Genomic DNA, 9482 nt, shown 5'->3' with positions numbered 1-9482 from the left:
TGTTTCTGGGTTCGATGATTTTTCGATGACGAAATTTTCAAAATTCGAATTACGAATGCATAGCGAATTATACGAGAGTTGAAATGAAATTTTTATGTCGATAGACAAAGCTTTCGACGATCTGATAAAATTCTAAATTTGGATTATAAATTGATAATAGATATGAATAAGAGTCTAATTGGTTTTGAAAATCTTTTTGAATCATGAATACAAATTTTGGTTTTTGTTCACAGTTAGGTAATTTTGGATTGAATTGTGACAGATAAATGAAAATAAGCGATATTCTTTGGGTTAATAGATAGAAGTTCTCGATGTCGTTTCTGGGTTCGATGACAAAATTTTAAATTAGAATTTATAGTGAATTACACACGAGAGTTGAAATAAATGAAATTCGTATGTCGATAGATAAACCTCTACGACATCTGATAAAATTCTAAAATTGGATTATAAATTGGTAATAGATACGAATGTCCAATTGGTGATTTGAAAATCTTTTCGAATTAGATAAAAATTCTTCTAAATTCGATGATTTGTCGATGACAAAATTTTAAATTAGAATTACGAATCCATAGTGAATTACACGAGAGTTGAAATAAATGAAATTCGTATGTGGATGGACAAAACTTTCGATGATCTGATAAAACTCTAAATTTGAATTATAAATTGATAATAGACACGAGACGAACGAGAAATCCAATTGATTTTGAAAATATTTTCGATTTTCTTCTGAGTTCGATAATTTTGTGGTAAGAAAATTCATGAATTGGATCATCGAATGTATTCGATGATTTTTCGATGAAAAAATTCAAAATTTGAATATATATAAATAATGAATTACATTAATGAGAGTCGAAATAAATGAAATTCTTACGTCTTACGGCGAGACAAGGTTCTACAACGTCTGATAAAATTCTAAACTTGAAATACAAATAGATAATACGGAACACAGGTGAGAATCCAGGTGTTTTTGAAAAATCTGTTGAAAACAAGTAAATTTTTAAGCATTTCTTAGGACGAAATGGAAAGGTATTTATGAAAGATAAATCCGAAGGCAGTGACCGTTTTGGTAACAACCTATTATTCCACTTATCTTGCACGATCTGATGGATTGTCTGGTTGGGCGAACGATTGCACGCAAACTACTTCCGGTCAGGAGGGTAAAGGGGGCGCCTGTTGCGCCGTTAAAACCACAACTTTCCTTATCAATTAATTTATCAACGACCATATATATTCTCGATCAATTCTTTCGATCGAGATCTCGCTTAAAATCCAAATACATTACATATTTTCATCATACCTCCACTCTTTATTTCGTTCGACGCGTTTTTCGACATTGATTCAACACACCTGTTTAAGTTGCATCTAGGTTAGGCAATCCGAGTTGAGTTTCAGTCAAGTTTGCAATCAAGACACTCTGCCTCCTTCCTTACCTCGCCGTATAATAAATCCTCTTAACCTGTTTCCATTCGTGTATCTATATTTATTGATAAATAAATTTATTGATCAAAATTAAGAAACAACAAATATATAATTTCTTATATGCGCGATTCGAGATTATACGAAAGAATATAAAAATAAATATTACCAAAAACGATTTGTAATTTCTCTTCAATTCGTTTGAATTATTCCATTTTAAAATTCCTCGCGTGTTTTCATCGTTTCATGAATTTATTTGTGCGTGAATTTTCCACGCGTTATCGTGATAGGTTAAGTAACAATAATCCGTAACAATAAGGGAATGTTTTCGTATTCGATGAAAAATCAATTCCTACGTTCGAGAGTTTTGTATAAAATATCCTCCTGGTGAAGAAGAAAAAGAAAAGAAATTTGGATAACACGAAAAATTAATTTCCACGGAATTAACGATCCGTGTATCTATTCACTAACCTCTCGATTATCAACAAGTGTACGCCGACGTTGATAACGCTGCTAATTCTCTTTCCGTGTTGTATAAGCCGAAAATAAAGTTTTCTCTATTGAATTAACCACGATTGGGTTAATCCTAATTAAGTCGCGGATCCTCGAAAACTTTTCGATCGAACCACTGTGCCAACGTATTAGATATTGGCGTAGATATTTCCCCCTCTCCTTTTGCACACAAAGAATACACAAAGAGTACGCCATGGAGAATGTCTCGATATTAAAATTATTAATCGATAAAGTTAAAAGGGAACGTTAATTAAAAGATTCGATATTCCGTGTCGTTTATTAGTCGTTTGAATAATATATATATGTATATATATATTTGTTACGATAAATTGTCGAGTAAATCAATTTGAAATTAATCATTCTTTTTTATTCTTTTATTTTTTATTTTGTTTGTCGTTATCATTTTCGATATCAGACGTAATAATAATGTTTATAGAAAATGAGTTTACACGTTTATCGATTTTATTAATTTCAATAAATTCGAAATTTGCTTTATTCTATTTATTCTTTTTTTTTTTTTTTTTAGGCAATACGTATTATTGCTTTTATCTTTGTGCCTTTTTTTTTTTTTTAGGCAAGACGTATTATTGCTTTTATCTTTGTGCCTTTTTTTTTTTTTTAGGCAAGACGTATTATTGCTTTTATCTTTGTGCCTTTTTTTTTTTTTTAGGCAAGACGTATTATTGCTTTTATCTTTGTGCCTTTTTTTTTTTTTTAGGCAAGACGTATTATTGCTTTTATCTTTGTGCCTTTTTTTTTTTTTTAGGCAAGACGTATTATTGCTTTTATCTTTGTGCCTTTTTTTTTTTTTTAGGCAATACGTAGTATTGCTTTTATCATTGTGCCATTTTTTTTTTTATAAGATGAATAAATTGCGCCGTTTGTAGATCTCTACAACGGGGCAAACTCTTTTATTTGAAAAGTAGAAAGATTCGTAGAACTTCAATTATTTCGAATTGTCTTGGAGGGGAAAAAAAAAAAAAATATAAAGAGAAATGTCAGAAAAGAGATAAGACATTTTCACAGTCCGTGCGTTTCAAAAGAATTCTCTGAAACAACGTTTTTTTAAAAAAAATTTATCGCTCTTATTATTTCTAATAACTAATTAATAATTATTCTTATTAATTAAAATTCTGACGCAAAATTTCTTTCAATTTAAATTTCTCTCATTCTGGTACACAGGAACGCGTTACATTTTTTTCAAGATATCGGCAAAGCACGCGCAGCAATTCAACGAATTTCGGCAATCGTCAATTTTTGATACGACGCTTTTAATTAAATTCGATTCGTACATCAATGAAATGAGTAAAAAATGGGAATCGAGCCGGTCCTAGATTTAATTATTGTTACGATTGATATGTAATTAAATTTTCAATTTGAATTTCGAATCACCCGTTTAATTCCAACCTTTACATTTGACAAATTCTATATGGTCGGGGTTGGATCGATAGATCTTCGATCATTGAGGAGAAAGGAGTGGGTTTGAGACGACCGTTCAACCCGCTAACTAAAGCACCCCTATTACACACCGCTCTGTGTATACATACTGATACCAAGTGTAAGCCGTAGTGTTTGATTGAATCGTATACCTTCATTATTGATACTATTGAGAACTCTATCAATCGAGAACTATCGAGGGATTTCTCTTTGTTTGCCCTCCCGTTCCCCGACCATCCTTCCTTTCTCCATCCAAACAATCTTTTTCATTCTGGTATTCGCTTATTAATATCGTGTTAACCGTCTCACGATTTCTTTTTTTTTTTTCCTTTTTTATTCTTCTTCTCTTTTGCATATTCGTCCGTTTCCTAATTCGAAATTCTCTCTTTAGTTGTGCCTTCTTCTATTTCTCCATCCTCCTCCAGTTTCCTATTTTTTTAACATTTTTACGGTTCATATTCAGACATTGAATGTAACTGGAAATTATATCTTTTGAGATGTTCATTTGAATTACGAAAATCTAAAATTTCTTCTTTTTCAAATTCTTTCGTTAACGCCTTTTCAACGGCGATGGAATCAATTCGATGTTGGATGGGAAATTATATTTTTGAATTATATTATATCTGAAATTTCGATTCAATGTATTCTCATATTTCTATTTTTTTTTTTATAATGATAGATCAATTCGTGAATGTAGAATATAATCGATGTTAAAAGTTTTGAAAAAAAAGTTTCTGAATATTTACCTGGTTGCTTCGTCGCTCTTTCGTGATAGTGGTGGTGGATAAAATTTTTAGATCAAAATTAAAGGGTTAATCGTCTTAAGAGATTAGCCCTTTTGGACATTCGTTCGAGTTGATAATCCGAAATTTCGTATTTCGTTTATTTCTTCCATCCTCTTCCTCGTAATTCTATAAATTCGAAATTCGAATCTAATTCGTAACATCTTCGCTCGAACGATCCATTCTACCACTTTTTCCACCTTTTATCCTCTCCTAATGATCCCCGTGATCCCCGTAATGGGGTAAAAAAGTGAGCAGTCGGCGCGTCCTGAATCCGTGTAATTCACGCTCTTTGAGAATTACATATCGAAATCCATTGAATCGTCTATATAATTACAATCGAGTTAACCAAGTTCTGCGCCGAGCTCTAGTTAGACGCGTTAATTGATTCCTGTTTCCTTTTTTCTTTCTTCTATAATATTTCTTCCACACGATTCTAATACACTATAAATCAACATTTTCTCGCGAATAAGTATAAATTAACTGTTTGCGCTCGAGGCGAGTCTCAGTCGCCACGGGCGTTTCATGTTGCAACTCGAATGACCAGTTATTTATGCTAGATATATCCGATTAATGAAAACGCGGTATTAATTCGTAAATAGACTCTTTATTTCAAACCTTTATCTCTTTATTTCAAGAAATATATAATATCATTTTATATATTAATCCTTTTTTGCATGAATTTTTATGACGAGTTGAAAAAGATACACACAGTAGCCGTTGGTCTATTTAAAACTGAGTGTGGTCATGAAATAAATAATAATTAGGAACGCAATAGATGGTTAATTTGTAAATAGATTCTTTAGATCTTTATCTCTTTATCAAGAAATGTATAAAATTATTTTACGTATTAATTTGTAAATAGATTCCTTAGATCTTTATCTTTTTACCAAGAAATATATAAAATCATTTTATGTATTAATAAATAAATAGATTCTTTAGATCTTTACCTATTTATTATTGGATTGTTCGGAGAATAATTTCATTTTTTCACGCCAGTGTCGCTAGTCGAACGTTTATCCAGCCAACTTCATTCTAAACCATGTAGTTATTATATATTTTTAGAGTTGGCATTTCATGGTTTATTTATATAAGAAAAATTCGTTCGATTTTGTGCGGTTGTGTTTCTCGTGCGTGATGACAAAGCCGAAAGAAATATTTTCGACGTATTTTACTTTTTCATTGCCGAAAAGGTGAAGAATGTTGTTCAAGCAAGAAAAAAGTTACGCGAAACCTGTGGAGAAGCTATATTAACGGTACGTTAGTGTCAAAACTGGTTTTTAAAATTTCCTTCCGACAATTTCGACGTTAAAGATGCGCCACGTTTCTGGAAGACCGGTTGAAGCCAACGAAGACAAAGTAAAGGTACCGATCGAAGCAAACTGACGAACAACAAGTCGAGAAATTGTTACGAGATCGAATTTATCGAATTCGACTGTTCACGATCGCGTGAAACGACTTGGTATTTCATGTGATTATGAAAAAAAACGAAATTATTTTCCGAACAACCCGATATTAGAAAAATGTATAAAAGGTACAATATTGTTACATTTGTGCAAAATCATTTTGAGTTGCTACTTTGCTCGATTGAAACAATCGTCGATCGCGAAGAGTTAAAAATTCTAACCAATGTTTCCGATGTTGTTCCGATGTTTGTCAAGTTTGATAATTTTCCGATAATAGAATTCCAAATTTAGATTAGTAAATAATAGATAGCAGACGAACGCACGAACGAGAGGTATAATTAGTTTTGAAAATCTTCGAACCATGCAAATTTTCTCGTTTCTCATTTCGATAATTTTGAATCGAATGCAACGAATAAATGAGAAGCGAAATTCTTCGGTTAATAGATAGAAGTTCTCGATATCGTTCTGCTTCTGAGTTCGATGATTTTTCGATAACGAAATTTTTAAAATTCAAATTACGAATCTATAGTGAATATGTCGATTATACGAGAATTGAAATAAATGAAATGAAACAATCGTCGAGCGCAAAGTGTTAAAAATTATAATCGATTCTCTCGGAAAGGGAAAGAGAATCTTGCGTGTCAACAATTCGCGATCTTAAACTTCTGAACGGAGAATCGTTCCATTTGCCAGCTTCGCTTATCTTGTGCAACAAACAACAACGATAACCCACAATCCAAACAACCCTCGCCTTATACGAATAATTCTCGCGGCTTACATAAATAACAAAGGCCCGGTGCACGATGATGATAATTTACAGTGTATTCGATGGAGAAGGTGATTCGAAGAGGAGAATATCAAGCAGGCGTTTCGTTACATTTGCTATTCCTCGCTCGAACGTCCCCGGGATATAGGGGTCGATATTTCGAGTTGGTTGCTCGATAAACCGATAACTGGATACAAACGAAATTTTCTATCGATGAAAACGAGTCGAAACGTTTAGTCGAGATTATTTATCGTGAAATCAGATTTCAATCGGATCGTAAATCGAGGTTGACGTTCTCTCTCTCTCTCTTTCTCCTCTCTCTCTTTCTCTCCCGCTTTTTTATCCAAATTCTTTCTACTCGTACGAAGCAGAATTTCACTGATAATAAACAAAAAACGAACGATTACGAAATGCGTGAATTTTCACGAGTCGTTTTTCTTTTTTCTCTCTCTTCTCATCGGATAACGATCAGGATAAACGAGATTTAATTACGCTGAGTAGATTGGGAATTCTTTCTTTCGTTTTTCCATGCTAGATACAACTTACAGCTTATACAGTTTCTTTTGCGACAGAAATTGAAAATTTCGCAGGCAGGATTTATTTCGGGACGGAGTTTCGGGCAAAGATTGTGGAGTCGTAATTTCGGAGAGGAAAGGTATATATTTTCGGAATTTTTTTTTTTAGAATTTTTAGAATCGTTGCTAATTTTTATCACTTTATTAATCGATCGAAGATTTCCAAAAAAAAATCTACGATAAATCAAATTACTTCGATGAAGTAATCAATTTGTTCAAAGTTCTTGATAATTCGATAAGATTTATTTTCATTTACCTTAACCTCATCTCATTGCTGTCGAAAATCGATCAACTCTCCGTCCTTGTCGTTTTATTATATTTATTTTCTTCTTCTCCTCTCCGTGCAGGTACAGATTTGCACGAATTCGGCACGAAATCATAAATCCATAATGAAACACGAGTACAACACGTTGATGGCCATGTACGGGGGAATTCTCTTAATTAATCACCGACGGCTCCATTTTCGCAACGCGTTAAGAACACGGGATCGCATTAACGAACGAGTAGTAACGCAAAACTGTATTACCGGTGGGCCGGGGAACAAAGGACTTTCGACCTTCGCCCCCGTTTGTCCAATTGTTTGTCATTTAATTAAACGGCATCGAGCCGAGTGAAATTAAACGAAGCAATTTACCGAAGCAATTCGTAAGAGAATACGCGTTGCAACTTGAATGAAGTCTATCGCGAAATTAAAACGAAGCCGTCGTCGCTTGTAAACTGCCATCGTCGTCGCGTGTTACTCTTTATTTATTTATTTTTTTTTTTAAGTAACGCTGCTAATACGAGACGAGAGAATGGATGGAATTTGACGAATGAAGAATCGAGGAATTATCATTGAAAAGAAAGGAAAAAAAAAAGATATGGGATGCTCTTTCGAAATAATTTTGTGGACCCGTTTCACTCTCTCGAAAGCGAAACTTTATATTGTATATAAAATTATTGTCGAATGCAATCATGTTCGAAATATTCTTCTTGAGAAATTGGATGTTAAAGCTTCTCTATCGACGTTGTTCTCAATATAATCGTATATATAGTTATCGTCGTATTTTATCGTCGAAGAGAAATAAAAATTGATGCTAGGATCTCCTTCAAAAATAATTTTCGAGTCGATTTTCTGGACTCATTTTCTTCATCTTTCGAAAACGAAACTTTATTATACAAAATTATTATCGAATGCATGTTCGAATTATTCTTCTTGGGTGCACCAATATCAAGGATCTTTATTTTCAATATAATTATCGTCGTATTTTATCATCGAAAAAAAAATAAACTGATGCTAGGATCCCTTTCGAAATAATTTTCAAATCGATTCTTCTTCATCTTCTTTTTCTTCATTTTTTTCATCTCTCGGAATTGGATGTTAATTATTATCTTCAATGTTACTTTCAGTATCGTTAGTTTCCGTTCAAGATATCATCCTTTGCCTCTGGGAACGAAAAACCCGAATCCTATACAATTACTTCTTCTTTTTTTAGTAGGCGAGATCTGAAAGGAGGGCATTGATATCGACGCAAAGCTTGGAAGGTGGCGTTCCACGATAACGTAATAATTTTATCAGCGAACTTTATCGCGAGAAAAGAGGTTCGCAACAACGGGACAAACAAGGATTTTTATGAAGGGGGAGAGGGGAAGGATTGTGGATATCCTGTTTACAAAGGAAAAGGTCGAAGGCTTGATCGTAATTATCAGAGGATTGATGAAGTAAAGCGTTGACGCTACGAATGACGCAGATGGATTGTTATCGAAATGTTCCCCCTTTGGCTAATTATTTGCCTATCGGTCACAGGGTAATCAACGTTTCGAATCGAATCTCACCTTCCCTCTCTCTCCCTCTCTCTCCTCTCATGAGCCTATATTACACAAGCTCCATGATTATCCTATGTCACGAAATTCCTATATTTCTCAGAGATATCGTTCTATAATTAGAAACAGGATGTAAAGTATATATTTTATGCAGATTGGATAATTTTCAATATTTCGAATATTTTATAATATATCTTTAAAATATATTTACCGAACCGTCAAAAGTTCGAAAAACAATGCTTTCGAATTGTTTTAAAAATCGTACGTAAAATATTCCAAGTTTTTTGTATCGAAGAGACAGAAATTTATTAGTAATAAAATTATGAAGACATATAATATCGAGAGGAATATATCTCTGAAAGCGATAAATACATTCAAGAGAAAAATTTCGAGAGTTTTAATTTTTCGAAAGTTGTTTATAATCAATGAACAGCGCGTTGAGAGTGAAAGTTTATGTGTTTAAGAGTCGTTCTCGGTAGCGTCCACTCGTGAAAAAATATTCTCGAGAGAAATTATTTTCTTACATTTTTTTTTTTTTTTTACTTTCAAATATCGAATCTTAGTTGAGCTTAGAAATACGTTTTCCAACTTGCCAATTCCAAAGTTCGAAACCGATTTACACAAAAATGATTACTTTTCAAACTTAGTCTCAACTTGTTCGATACTTTATCGAATATTAATCGAGAAGAAAGAAAATTTTAAAATAAAATCCATTAAATGAAGCTTGATTGTTGAAAATGATTCGAATTCACAGGTATTTGCATATTGAATAAATCCTTGTGAA

General features: G+C 32.9%; 1 protein-coding gene across 2 annotated transcripts in view; it reads left to right on the top strand.

The window, feature by feature from the left end:
- Positions 1-9482, top strand: part of LOC102679680 (dopamine receptor 1) — a 43361-nt gene that overhangs the window by 3533 nt on the left and 30346 nt on the right. The window contains exon 1 of one of the 2 annotated variants that reach the window (XM_006608202.2): positions 5324-5513. The exons of the other annotated variant lie outside the window; for it this stretch is intronic. Within the exon in view, the coding sequence (XP_006608265.1) occupies positions 5463-5513 (51 nt within the window). The 5' untranslated portion in view covers positions 5324-5462. Of the gene's footprint in view, positions 1-5323; positions 5514-9482 lie in introns of those variants that run through there. 2 annotated transcript variants of the gene reach the window in all.

This window comes from Apis dorsata, unplaced genomic scaffold (assembly GCF_000469605.1).
Source record: "Apis dorsata unplaced genomic scaffold, Apis dorsata 1.3 scaffold_29, whole genome shotgun sequence".
Classification (NCBI taxonomy): Eukaryota; Metazoa; Arthropoda; class Insecta; order Hymenoptera; family Apidae; genus Apis; species Apis dorsata.
This window is presented reverse-complemented; position numbering and strand designations above follow the sequence as displayed.